The sequence below is a fragment of the Microchirus variegatus genome, assembly GCF_963457635.1.
Source record: "Microchirus variegatus genome assembly, chromosome: 15".
Classification (NCBI taxonomy): Eukaryota; Metazoa; Chordata; class Actinopteri; order Pleuronectiformes; family Soleidae; genus Microchirus; species Microchirus variegatus.
The window spans coordinates 22,188,511-22,202,416 of record NC_139816.1 but is presented as its reverse complement, the minus strand read 5'-3'; the positions used below and the strand labels follow the sequence as shown (position 1 = coordinate 22,202,416).

General features: G+C 44.2%; 1 protein-coding gene across 3 annotated transcripts in view; it reads left to right on the top strand.

Annotated features, from left to right (window-relative positions):
* The window catches only part of sptbn2 (spectrin, beta, non-erythrocytic 2), a gene marked incomplete at both ends in the record, with an annotated part of 83,723 nt that overhangs the window by 54,969 nt on the left and 14,848 nt on the right, over window positions 1-13,906 (top strand). For all 3 annotated transcript variants that reach the window (XM_083901343.1, XM_083901342.1, XM_083901341.1), the window contains 20 exons: window positions 543-696; window positions 1,760-2,154; window positions 2,248-2,511; window positions 2,599-2,810; window positions 3,024-3,161; window positions 3,283-3,502; window positions 3,662-4,198; window positions 7,936-8,138; window positions 8,238-8,328; window positions 8,434-8,580; window positions 8,771-9,034; window positions 9,742-9,966; window positions 10,080-10,169; window positions 11,286-11,564; window positions 11,658-11,788; window positions 11,879-12,083; window positions 12,168-12,542; window positions 12,636-12,880; window positions 12,969-13,107; window positions 13,235-13,319. In XM_083901343.1, the coding sequence (XP_083757469.1) occupies window positions 543-696; window positions 1,760-2,154; window positions 2,248-2,511; window positions 2,599-2,810; window positions 3,024-3,161; window positions 3,283-3,502; window positions 3,662-4,198; window positions 7,936-8,138; window positions 8,238-8,328; window positions 8,434-8,580; window positions 8,771-9,034; window positions 9,742-9,966; window positions 10,080-10,169; window positions 11,286-11,564; window positions 11,658-11,788; window positions 11,879-12,083; window positions 12,168-12,542; window positions 12,636-12,880; window positions 12,969-13,107; window positions 13,235-13,319 (4,399 nt within the window). The remainder of the gene's footprint in view (window positions 1-542; window positions 697-1,759; window positions 2,155-2,247; window positions 2,512-2,598; window positions 2,811-3,023; window positions 3,162-3,282; window positions 3,503-3,661; window positions 4,199-7,935; window positions 8,139-8,237; window positions 8,329-8,433; window positions 8,581-8,770; window positions 9,035-9,741; window positions 9,967-10,079; window positions 10,170-11,285; window positions 11,565-11,657; window positions 11,789-11,878; window positions 12,084-12,167; window positions 12,543-12,635; window positions 12,881-12,968; window positions 13,108-13,234; window positions 13,320-13,906) is intronic.

Here is a 13,906-nt window from a genome sequence, read left to right as displayed (position 1 = left end):
TGGAGAAAAAGTTACATATTCTTCATATTCTGCTTGATGTGTGTATCCACTGTGTGGATTATTTGTTCAGCTTTTTTGGTCTGAATATTAATTAAAAATTAATTAAAATGAAATGCAATTGAATATTTATTATCATTTAAATTAAATAAATTAAAGTGACTGGTAGAATTAGCTTATGACGGGATTTTTATGACCCTGTCAGTCAAAATGACAGACAACGAAAGCGTAAGCATCCACCACAGTCATCGTAGGTAACATGAAATCTGAAGACCTCCCTCACAGGAGAATGAAACGATCCTACGAACTCTAACTCTGGCCCTCCTCCTGTGTCTTCTCTTGCCATTTCTATAACTGGCTCACTGCAATTTCATGCCCTGAACCAACTTTTGAGTACCGAACGGACAGTTATATTTAAGTGAACCATTCCACCCCTACTATTCTTTTTCTTAGAATTTAGATTCTAGTATGTAAACACGTGCAAATGTATACATTCTGACAACTGTGAAAAAAATCTGTCTTGGGCTGTGTTCGGTCTGTTTCAGGGTCGTCTGCAGTCTCAGGATAGTGGCAAACATTTACATGATGTGTTAGACCTACTTCAGAAACACACACTGGTAGAGGCTGACATTTCAGCTCAGGCAGAGCGGATCAAAGCAGTGCAGGGAGCGGCACATCGCTTCACTTCCAACGACCAGGGTGAGTTTCCTCAAACATGCTTTTACTCCTCTGACCAAACCATGCAGGTTTAGGCTGAATCTCAATTCCACCCCTTAGCCCTCCCCCTTCCCCCATCCTCTTCGTCGGAGTTCCCCTTGGCCCTCAAAACAGAGTTGAGGGTGCTAGGGGTAAGAACGTTCCCCTAAGAAATGAGACACACCTCCATTACGTCATCACGTCGTCCAGACTGGACGCTCGCGGACTGCTACATCAACAAGCCGATGCGATGCTTGTTGATGTAACAATCCAAAAATGCCGTCCTCACAAGTAATGTCTGTTGCCTGGGCTATTTTTCAGTTTTTATGACTGTCAGCTGCTAACCAACAACATCGGAGGTGACGCTGACGTGAGGAGTGTTCACAAACACAGTTACAGCTACTGCAGACCCACTGCATTACCATAGCCACACACACGCACACACACGGTGCCGAGGGAGAAAGTTGCTCGCAGACAGAGCAGAGTAGAGCGGGGACAGAATCTCCTGTTCTGTCCTGAAGACCTAACTGTGCACTCCAGCACAATTTGTTAATGTTAAAAAAATAGCGATAGCTGCTAGCTAACCACTTACGAAAGGAATGCCGGGATAGCATCGGCTATGACTAGCTAGTAATTCAAAACAAACTTGACCAGTGATTCAGAAACACCGTTGACAATTGAAGAAGACCACAATACAATCATTACACATGACTGTCGTAATTAAGATACTGAAAATACATTTGTGCGAGTCTTTAACGGCTGGCTTTCAAACTTCGCTGACAGGTGACGCAGCGGAAGCTGGGAAATTTCTCAAAGCCCTCCGTTTCAAGTCCGGTCCTGAGGAAGCTTTGTTTCAAGGGCTACGTAGCCCTACGACTTGGCCCTAGCCCTTAACCCTAATGAGAAATGAGACAGCCCTACCCCTCACATGAACGCGCAAAAACAAGGGGTAGGGGGAAGGGGGAGGGCTAAGGAGTGGAATTGGGATTCAGCCTTAGTCTGACTTATTTGTACCTAATGTCTAAGCAGTGTATTTCTGCCTTGTTTAATTTTGATAACTTGACAGTCTACAAACCATGTGAGCCAGGACTAGTAAGTGAAAAGGTTGACCTGCTGGGTCAAGCCTATGACGAGCTTGGTCAGCTTTCTGGGAAGCGAAAAGAGCAGCTCGAGGACTCGCGCAGTTTGTGGCAGTTCCTGTGGGATCTTGGAGAGGAGGCAGCCTGGATCAGAGAGCAGGAGCAGATCCTGGCGAGCGGAGACTGTGGACGTGACCTCACTTCTGCTCTCCATCTGCTCAGTAAACATGAAGCTTTCAGAGATGAGATGGCAGCCCGCTATGGCCCCCTGAGTAACAGCATTGCTGCTGGGGAGGCTTTAATTCAGGAGGGACACTTCGGAGCCCCAGAGGTCACAGAGAGGATTCAAGACATCCGCTCACAGTGGGCTCACCTCGAGGAGGTAGTTGCTGATTTCTCCCATCAAATTTCTTCTCATATATGCATCTGTTTCTGTAATCTACCCGCTTTTCTTACTTCTTACTTACTACTCCAGACAACCAAACTGAGAGAGCAGAGTCTTAAGGAAGCGGTGGCCCTGCATCAGTTCCAAACAGATGCCAATGACATGGAGGCCTGGATCATGGAGACTCTAAGACAAGTATCAAGTCAGGAAGTGGGCCACGATGAGTTCTCTACCCAAACCCTAGCTCGCAAACAGAGGGAGATAGATGAGGAGATCCAAAGCCATCGCCCCCTCATTGACTCCTTGCATGAGCAGGTCCAAGCACTGCCACAGGCCTATGCACAAAATTCTCAGGTATGTTTGCTTTTTTTTCCATATTTCTTCGACAATGACAAATCAATGTCATTATGCACTAAATGTTGGTTTATTGCTTGACTGTAGGTGGATGGTCGCTTATCTGCTATTGAGCAGCACTATGAAGAACTGGAGACTCTGTCAGCAGCTCGGCGACAGGCCCTGGAAGGTGCTCTGGCCCTCTATCGCATGTTCAGTGAAGCCGGTGCCTGCCAGCTCTGGGTTGAAGAGAAGGAGCAGTGGTTGCACACCATGGAGATCCCAACCAAATTGGAGGACTTAGAGGTGGTGCAACAGAGGTCAGTCTCTAAGAACGACAAGAGAAAAATATTAACACAAATTTGATTTGAAAATTACTGCACAGTAACGCATAAATGTTTAAACTGTGGACACTGAAACTGGGTTTTTCAGATATGACGTATTAATTCAGACTCAACAACCATCTGTATCACTTAATTACCTTATCCTTTTCCAAGTTCATTAATTTGTGATGTTTTACTTTGTAACCACAGATTTGAGACTCTGGAACCTGAGATGAACAACCTAGGTACTCGGGTCACTGATGTGAACCAGGTGGCAGAGCAGCTGCTCGGCTCAGACAACTGTAACAAAGACCAAATCCATCAGACACGACACCAACTGAACAACAGGTCAGAGCAAACAAACAAAGGAAGATTACGAACCACAGTTTTGCAAGAAAATATATTTTTATTCAGTAAGCACTGTGGTTAAATTGATTTCACTCAAGATTTGCATTTTTGTTGTCCCTAGATGGTCAGAGTTTGAACAACTGGCTGGTCAAAAGAAGCAAGCCCTTGAGTCTGCCCTAAACATCCAAAACTACCACTTGGAGTGTAATGAGATTCAAACTTGGATGAGAGAGAAGACCAAGGTGATTGAATCAACTCAGAGCCTGGGTAATGACCTGGCTGGAGTGATGGCACTGCAGCGTAAACTCACTGGCATGGAGAGGGACCTGGAGGCCATTCAGGTATAGATATGTTACATGCAGTTGGTGATGGATGGAAACAGAACAATTAATGATCTAAAAATAAGGAAATTCATTTTGATTATGCTGGGTGTGCTGGGTGTTGTGTGACAGAAAAATAATAATAATTTCTGTATTATACAATTTTTCCTGTCTTTTTAGGGCAAATTGGATGACCTGAGAAATGAGGCAGAAAAGCTAGCCAAGGAACATCCAGAACAGGCAGGAGAGATTCAAGGGCGCCTGTCGGAGATTCAGGAAGTATGGGAAGAGTTGAACACCACCATGAAGCGACGTGAGGAGTCATTGGGTGAAGCCAGCAAGCTGCAGGGCTTTCTCAGAGATCTGGATGACTTTCAGTCCTGGTTGTCTCGCACCCAGACAGCTGTGGCCTCAGAGGACATTCCCACTTCTCTGCCTGAGGCCGAGAGCTTGCTCACTCAGCATGAAAACATCAAGAATGAGGTGGATAACTATAAGGAGGACTATGAGAAGATGCGGGCAGTTGGTGAGGAGGTGACCCAAGGTCAGACAGATGCCCAGCACATGTTCCTGGCTCAGAGGCTCCAGGCACTGGATACTGGCTGGCATGAGTTGCGTCGCATGTGGGAGAACCGCCACAGTCTTTTGGCCCAAGCCTTTGATTTCCAGACTTTCTTAAGAGATGCCAAGCAGGCAGAAACCTTCTTAAACAGCCAGGTAAGAGCAACACAACTAACTACTGTTTACTTGGACTTACTTAGTTTTTTTTGTTGTGGTGTGTGTGGGTTTTGTGGTTTGTTTATCTGTATTCACACAGATTGCTCTCAGACCAGAGCAATTGGGACAAGACAAGTAAGTAGTCAGAAAGGTACCATACAAGGTTTATTTATAGCATTTCCATCCATCCATCCATTTTCTACCGCTTATCCGGGGCCGGGTCGCGGGGGCAGCAGTCTGAGAAGGGACGCCCAGACCTCCCTCTCGCAGGACACTTCCTCCAGCTCTTCCGGGGGGACCCCAAGGCGCTCCCAGGCCAGCCAGGCGACGTAGTCACTCCAGCGCGTCCTGGGTCTTCCTCTGGGTCTCCTCCCGGTGGGACATGCCCGGAACACCTCCCGAGGGAGGCGTCCAGGGGGCATCCGATACAGCTGCCCGAGCCACCTCAGCTGGCTCCTTTCGATGTGGAGGAGCAGCGGCTCTACTCTGAGCTCCTCCCGGGTGACAGAGCTCCTCACCCTATCTCTAAGGGAGCGCTCCGCCACCCTGCGGAGAAAACTAATTTCAGCCGCTTGTATCCAGGATCTTGTTCTTTCGGTCATAACCCAAAGTTCATGACCATAGGTGAGGGTAGGAACGTAGATTGACCGGTAAATCGAGAGCTTTGCCTTTCGGCTCAGCTCCTTCTTCACCACAACGGACCGATACGACAACCTCATTACTGCGGCCGCTGCACCGATCCGCCTGTCAATCTCACGCTCTATCCTTCCCTCACTCGTGAACAAGACCCCAAGATACTTAAACTCCTCCACCTGAGGCAGGATCTCTCCACTGACCCGGAGGGAGCAAGCCACCTTTTTTCGGTCGAGAACCATGGCCTCGGACTTAGAGGTGCTGATTATCATCCCAGCCGATTCACACTCGGCTGCAAACCGCCCCAGCGCATTCTTGAGTTCCTGGTTCGTAGGAGGCATCAAGACCACATCATCTGCAAAGAGCAGAGATGGAATCCAGTTGCTCCCGAACCGGGCACATCAGCTGTGCTGTTTTGCTTTGTCCTCTGCCCAGCGTCAATCCCCACCGGGCACGTTACGGCAGCGCAGCAGTGCCTTGAGAGCCAGCGGTATTCACGGAAGATCACGCGATAATCCTGAACGCACGTGAGTTCGCAAGATCCCGCGATGGACTGTGTGTATAAAGGAAACAACAACAACACAGCTTCTTTCATTCTCCGACGTGGAAGAACTGTTGATCTGGTGTCATAAATGATTTTATGTTTCTCCACTTCAACAATCAGTCTCTCGTCGTACATTATGAATCTCCGAGACACTCTGATTAATTGACTGTTGACCCTGTAGCACCGTTCACGACGTAATTTTGATGTGAAGTTGTGATAGGCCAAATGACCTGTGTTTTGTTTTATTTTGAAAGGGGGGCAGAAGTGTTTTACTTTGAGTCTGTGTCGTACTTGCTGTCTGGTGCAATCTGCTCTGTTGAGCTTGGCGCAACTCAGCTGCAGCAACGGCAAAAATAGAACTGCTACCTATCGAAAGCACTGTGGCACGGAAAGTCACTTCTAGGACGCTGCTGAGACACGTTGCAGCACGTCTGGTCGCCGCTGACGTGCCGTGGCTCTAACGCGGCCAGTGGAAATCCGCCTATAGGGGAATCTGATTATCAGTCAGCAAGATATGCCCATCAATCAATCAATCTTTATTTGTATAGCCCACAGTTTACAAAACATAGTTTGTCTCACAGGACTTCACAGGGTTGGTAACATCCTCTGTCCTTAGACCTTCGACCAGGGTAAGGAAAAACTACCAAGGAAAAAACCCTTATAACAGGGAAAAAAGGTAGAAACCTTAGGGAGAACCACAGGTGAGGGATCCACTCCCTGGACGGACAGACGTGAAGTAGATGTTACCCAAAACATACAATACATAATGACAAAGAATAAAAAGTGAAAAGTCTTTAAATGCCAGGATCCATCTGGATCACTGCGTTTGTCGCAGCCTGGAGCGAAGGCTGCGACAAACAGACTTGGGGATAACGGAGTCCTCTTTCCTGTCCTGACCTCATGCCGTTCACTGGTGTCAGCAGAACTGTAAGAGATTAAAAATCAGTTAGAGATGTGCTATATGTGGATTTATGTGCTACATCTCATGGGGGACATTGAGTAAGTAGTGAGGGTTGAGAAATCGAGGATGGGGTAGAGAAAGTGTGGCTCATGCAAAGTCTGTGTGCTCATTCTAAGTGCATGATGGGAAGTTCCCCCAGCAGTCTAGGCCTATGGCAGCATAAGATAGACTATTCTAATCAGGACATACCTGATCTAGCTTCGACTATAGGCTATGTTAAAGAGGAGGTGTTTTCAGTCTCACCTTAAAGGCGGAGACAGAGTCAGACTGTCTGACTGAAAGTGGGAGTTAAGGAGCCTGGTAGCTAAATGTTCTACCACCGATTCTACTTTTATTTATTTTCGGAATAAACAGTAGACCCGAGTTCAGGGAGCGCAGCGATCTATTCGGTTGATATAAAGTGATTAAGTCACAAATATAAGAAGGTGCCTGATTATTCAGGGCCTTGTATGTGAGTAGAAGTATTTTAAAATCCATTCTACTTTTCACTGGGAGCCAGTGAAGAGAAGCCAAGACAGGAGTTATATGATCACTTCTTCTGGTTCCAGTCAGTATCCATGCTGCTGCGTTCTGGACGAGTTAAAGGCTTCTCAGGGACTTACTCGGACATCCAGACAGTAAGGAGTTACAGTAATCCAGCCTAGAGGTTATAAAGGCGTGGATTAGTTTCTCAGAGTCTTGTCGCGATATAATATTTCCAATTGTCTTAATGTTGCGAAGGTGGTAGAAGGCTGTTCTACATATATGCTTAATGTTTTCATCCAGTGATAAATCCTGGTCAAACAGGACTCCTAGGTTCCTTACTGTTGTGCAAGGGACTGGGGTGTTACTGCCTAGGCTTAGAGCTCCACTTTCAAGAGTGGAGCCCATCACAGACACACAGACAGACACACGCACAGACACAACTTGCTTTATAGAAAAATTTGAAAGTTCTACCATCACTGTGGTTTTCTTCTCAAAAACGAATGACATAAAATGCTTTGAAAATGGAACGCAAAAGTTGCGGTTCGCTATGTACATTAGTTTTGACCTCATGGTGCAGTACATTTTTGGTACAGAAAGAAATGCAAAAAACTGTGTATAGTATTATTGTGTAGTTTGCTCTAGATCGAAATCTTGATCTGTATTAACAATGTGGTAAACTGAGTGGCCTTTGTATATTTTTATATATTTGTGTATATGTGCAAGGTGCCACATATTTGCACAGCTTCATACTAGAGAGGGCTGAGTCATGCGCTCAGAGGCATATTAATAATCATATTTATGGCCCTTTGTAAAGACAAACCTTGTGTAAAAGATAGCAGCAGCTCAGTTTACACAGCTGCTCTGTCACTGCTGTGTAAACAAGAGGTGCATGAGATGCAACAAACGAGTGACACATTTACTGTGGCCAAGGCATACAATATTGTTGGAACCCATCTTTCAAATAGTTTGCTGTAGTTTGAGTTCATCAGCATATGCCCAGCCTGTGCTTGTTTTTTTCAGTTAATAACTTATGTCATGGCAAAGGTCATAATCAAGAAAAAACTATTGGAATTTAATAATTGATTGCTTGCTTGCTTGAGAAAACATTTTTACAGCCTTTTCCTCTTTGTGTAGGAGTATGTGCTGTCTCACACAGAGATGCCTGCCAGTCTTCAGGCAGCAGAAGAGGCCATTAAGAAGCACGAGGATTTCCTCACTACCACAGAGGCCAGTGAGGACAAGATAACGGGTGTAGTGGAGACCGGACGGCGCCTCATTAATGACTCCAATGCAAATTCTGATAAGATCCAGGAAAAAGTTGACTCCATCCAAGAAAGGTTAGAGTGAAAGTTTAAGAAGGGAGATAAAAAATTTAAATAATGTAAGTTTTCGTTATGATTAGATGTTTGTTTCATGTTATCTTTCATTTTCGTCAGGCATTATAAGAATAAACAAGCTGCAAATGAACTATTGACAAAGCTGAAGGATAACCGTGAACTTCAGCACTTCCTCCAAGATGGGCAAGAGGTACAAACAATTTAAAAATGAAATGAGATTATTTATTGCTTATGAATAAATATGTTTGAGTTCAAATAGGTTAATAATTCTGTGATGATATGCTCTTTTCTGTAGCTCACACTGTGGATCAATGAGAAGATGCTGACAGCACAGGACATGTCTTATGATGAGGCCAGAAATCTTCACAGCAAGTGGCAGAAGCACCAGGCCTTCATGGCAGAGCTGGCCTCAAACAAAGACTGGCTAGACAAAATTGACAAAGTGAGAAAATATGTGTGCTTTTTAAAGGGAAGAGGAGATTTTCAGCAAGTTATTTGTGTGTGATGTGTGAGCAGCGATTATAAGAGGTGGTTGCATTGCAGTGGGGGAGGGGGGGCATCTGACTACCTCTTTGTTGTACACCAATATTTATGTAAATAAAAATGTATTGCTTGTTATTTGTCTCTAACAGGAGGGTCAGGCTCTAGTGGCAGAAAAGCCTGAGCTGAAACCCATTGTCCAGCAGACCCTGGAAGACCTACAGGGTCAGTGGGAGGAGCTGGAAAACACCACCCGCACCAAGGCCCAGTGTTTGTTTGACGCTAACAGGGCAGAGCTCTTCACACAAAGTTGTTCCTCTCTAGATGTCTGGCTGAAAAACTTAGAGGGTCAGCTGCAGAATGATGACTATGGCAAAGACTTGACCAGTGTCAACATCCTGCTGAATAAGCATCAGGTAAACAGCGCTGTGCAATTGAAGCATCATCTCAAATAATCTTTTAGAGCAATACGTACTGTTGTATAATAGAATTGTGCAATACAAAACATGAAGATGATAATTATTAAAGAGATAGTTCATATGAGTCACTGACACATGATCTGTGTAACTGGAAACAGAAGTTTGTGTAGCTTTGCAAGCCACTCAAATCAGTAATATTGCACCACACCACGCAGGAGTTGTTGATCCACTATTGTCTCTATCAGTGAGTTCAAATGCATAATTTTGTGACCATTTGAAGTACTTGGCTGAATTTTCCACAGTAACACCAAACAAGGCAGCAGTAGATCAGCAACTCCTGTATCATTGTGTGCTAAAAATTAAGGACTGTTGCAATATATATTAAGCAGGTGTAGACATTAGGTCAGTTTTTTTTCCGAGTGGCTATAATCTGTCTTTCTCTTACAACCACACTAAAAAGAACTATCACTTTAAATGTGCTAAAACAAAAATAAAAAAAATCTGTGCTTAATTATTTATGAACATCATGAGTTGAGTGCGTTTGTTGGAACTGGCCTTACTTGTTTAGTATATATGTATGTATGTGTATATATATATATATATATTGGTGTATATGTGTATGTATATGTATATGTATATATATATGTGTGTGTGTGTATGTGTGTATATATATATTTTCTGCATTTTGGTATGTGTTTGTTTAGATGATAGAGCACCAGATGGATGTCAGAGAGAAGGAGGTGCAGTCCCTGCAGTCTCAGGCTCTGGCCCTGTCCCAGGAGGATGCTGGACTGGCCGAGGTAGATGGTCAAAAACAGCGTGTCACTGACAACTTCTCCAGAATTAAAGAGCCTCTTGAAGTCCGGAGACAGCAACTTCTTGCCTCCAAAGAAGCACATCAGTTCAACAGAGATTTGGAGGATGAAAATGTAAATTGGATTACCTCTTATTGATTTATTATATACTGTGTGGAGTCTGTCATTTTTGGTTTTCTATCCTATCTTGATTTGATCCTTGTGTTTATTCTGCATGTTTCTCTCAGCTGTGGGTGAAAGAGAGAATGCCCTTGGCTACCTCCACAGACCATGGAAAAGACCTGCCCACTGTTCAGTTGCTAATCAAGAAGAATCAGGTAAAATGAGGACAAAAAATAAATCTGTTTTATAAGGCAACATTTTGTGGTCTCACAAATCGGAATTGATCATTGATCCTATCATTGATCCTATCGTTGATCCTATCCCATATGATTGATAATTACTTAACATTTTGCTGTGTTGCACAGTATATCTGTCTACAGAATTTCTGTTTGCCTCACGCTCATTTGAACATGTGCCTTTGCACGACTGAGTTCTAGGGATATTGTCAAAATGGGAGAAACAGGTGATTGTTTTTGTCATCTCAGCATCTCAGCCAATCATTGGCTTGTTAGGGTTTGGGGTTTTTATAATTACATAAAGCAAAGCAGTAAATATAATTCACCTTTACAAATGGTTTTCCATTAAATCAGCTGGAGAACTCACAGAGAAAATAGTAATGGCTCCACCACTGTGTGTGTGTTGAGATTTTGCATCAATGTGCAAACAAAAGGAGGTTTTCTACAGCAGAGGGCAATTTTGTAATAAGATTATATTGAAATATATTGTCCCCATGTAAGACCTAATTTACTGAGGTCTACTTTGCTGGCTGTCTTTACAATTTTTTAAATAATTTGCCTGGTGACCCCAGTCAAGTCTGCAGTGACTTCATTTAGCTCTGCAGACACGACTGGCAAAGACGGCATTTTGGCCAACTTCAGAATCTTCTAAAAATGTGAACCAATCACAAACAGGCCACAAGTTTGTTTTTTCCTGGCAAGCTAGAGGTGGGCTCAACACAATTGTGACAGAGTTGTGATGTCTAGCGGCTTTTGTATGTATCCAACATGGCAGCCACCAAAGAGCAGCTGTCTTGTGATTTGGCTGTTGCCATTTTTGATAGGAAGCACATTTGTTGACATGTTTTGTTGCTCTGCATACGTCATCCAGATCATTGGTCTGATTGGTTGTTGGTCCATCCAGTTGCGTACAGAGACATTTTGATCTGTGTCTGACCGTCACACCTCTCGAGGGAGGTGATTAAACTCTTTCCAGACTCATACTCTCAGATAAGATTGAGATGCAGTCTGATGTTAGTCAGGCTAAAGGTTCATAGGAATTATATCAAAAATTGCACTGTCAACCCATAAACACCCTCTTTGTGTCTGACCCAGACATTGCAGAAGGAGGTCCAGGGCCACCAGCCCCGTATTGATGATATCCATAGACGAGGAAAGACTCAGAGCCAGGTAGATGGTGAGAGACAGTCTGTCCTAGAGGAGCGTCTTGTTGAGCTGAAGGACCTTTGGGACCAATTGATTGCAGAGACGGACAAGCGTCATGACCGACTAATAGAAGCCAATCGCGCCCAGCAGTTCTACGCTGATGCAGCGGAGGCAGAAGCCTGGATGGGTGAACAAGAGCTACACATGATGTCAGAGGAAAAGGCCAAGGTACATAAAAAATAAGGCATCGATTTGCCACTTTTAACATTTTACAATCTCACGTTGTGAGAAAACATGATCATTTCCTGCTCTTTCTTGCAGGATGAGCAGAGTGCACTAGTAATGGTCAAGAAGCATCAAATCCTGGAACAGGCACTTGAAGACTATGCCCAAACCATTCATCAGCTAGCCAACAGCAGCCGCCTCATGGTCACTAGTGAACACCCAGAGAGGTCAAATAGCTGTGAATGTTGACACAACTGTGACTTATTCCATCTCAGCAACAGAAACTGATAAGTCTTTTTTTCTTTATAATGGAACAGTGAGAGACTCACCTTACGGCAAGCCCAGGTTGACAAGCTTTATGCAGGATTGAAGGATCTAGCGGAGGAGCGTCATGGGCGGCTACAGGAAAGATTGCGGCTGACTCAGCTCAAACGGGAGGTGGATGACCTGGAGCAGTGGATAGCTGAGAGGGAGGTGGTTGCTGGCTCCCATGAACTAGGACAGGACTATGAACATGTCACAGTGAGTGTTTCTTTTTTAAGCTCAATTAATTCAGCTGAATTTATTATGTTGATCACATTTGGCCTGGTTTTTGTTCTTCTGTAGATGCTCAGGGATAAGTTCCGAGAGTTTGCCCGTGACACCAGCACCATTGGCCAAGAGCGAGTAGATGCCGTGAATGTGCTGGCAGATGACTTGATCGAGTCTGGTCATCCTGAGAATGCCAGTGTGGCTGAGTGGAAGGACGGCTTAAACGAGGCCTGGGCAGATCTGTTGGAACTGATTGATACTCGCACACAAATGCTGGCTGCCTCCTATGAGCTGCATCGCTTCCATCAAGATGCCATGGAGGTGCTTGGACGTGTTAAGGAAAAGCAGGAGGCACTGCCAATTGACCTTGGTCGTGATCTGAACACTGTCCAACATCTACACAGGCAGCACAACACTTTTGAACATGACATCCAGGCACTTAGTGGACAGGTCAGCTATCTGTTGATGATTTGATCTCACGTGAGTGAGAAGAGCAATGTCAATAGAATTGTGAATGATTCTTCTTCCTCATTGACCTCCCAGGTAAACCAGATACAAGATGATGCAGCCCGGTTGCAGAAGGCATACGCTGGAGAGAAAGCTGATGACATCAACAGGAGTGAACATGCTGTGAGTTCTGCCTGGGAGGGCCTGCTCCAGGCTGGTCAGGCCCGCAGGATCCTCCTACTGGATACGGTTGAGAAGTTCCGCTTTTTTAACATGGTGCGAGACCTCATACTATGGATGGATGGTGTAAACCTGCAAATCGATGCACATGACAGTCCCAGGTGAATGTTATTTCACACTCATGAAGTTTCCTCTTATCAATGTTACGTGTATATTTAAATGTCACCCCTCTTCCCTCTGTTATCACAGGGATGTATCCTCTGCAGGCCTTGTCATTGCTAATCATCAAGACATCAAGTCAGAGATCGAGACCAGGGCAGATAGTTTCACTGCCTGTATTGAGATGGGAAACACCCTCATCAACAATAATCACTATGCAGCTGATGAGGTATTGTTCAACTTTTCTGTATGTATACCAACAAGAAATTGCCTTGACTTAAATAGAACATCGCATTATCATGGATTCATCCTTAATCCTTTTCTTTCAACTTTCCTGAATGCTCATTGATTCACAGATTCGTGAGAAACTGGTGCAGCTCCAGGAAAAAAGAGATAAGATCAACAAAAATTGGCAAGACAAGATGGACCACTTACAAATTGGTATGCATGCTTCAGGGGACATTCAATCAAATGGTGCCATGATTTTAAAAAAAATGCAAGGGATCATTGATGAGGGCACTTTACACGCTAGAGATGTTGAACAAGTTTGACACTACACAGACTTACAGACAGACACACCTTTTTTCCCAGGTGTGCAGGAGTAGGAGGTACCACAAAATCGGCTGACATGAATAGTAATTTTCCTGAAAAAAAAATTAGGTTCCAATTAATTGAGCCTCACCTCCATCATGGCACATAAGCTACACGTATTAGAAGTACCATTATCACAAAATTCTCTGCTGAAACTTTTCATGGATGCTTCTTTGTGTTTTCAGTCATACTCCACTCCGTTTGCACCTTATTCTCTTTGGTAGTACAATGTTGCTGTTGCCTTTGTTTTTTTTTGCATCAATCAAATAGCTTTCTGTTGAAGAGCAGGACTGTTGGCTTAATAATCATTGTGTGAACTTGTTATGCTAAATCGCTGTCCCATGCTAAATCTCTGTCTAATGTAAATATCTAGTCCATACTGTATATATCCTGGAAATTGGTTATTATGTACACTATACAATCTACTCTCTGTAATT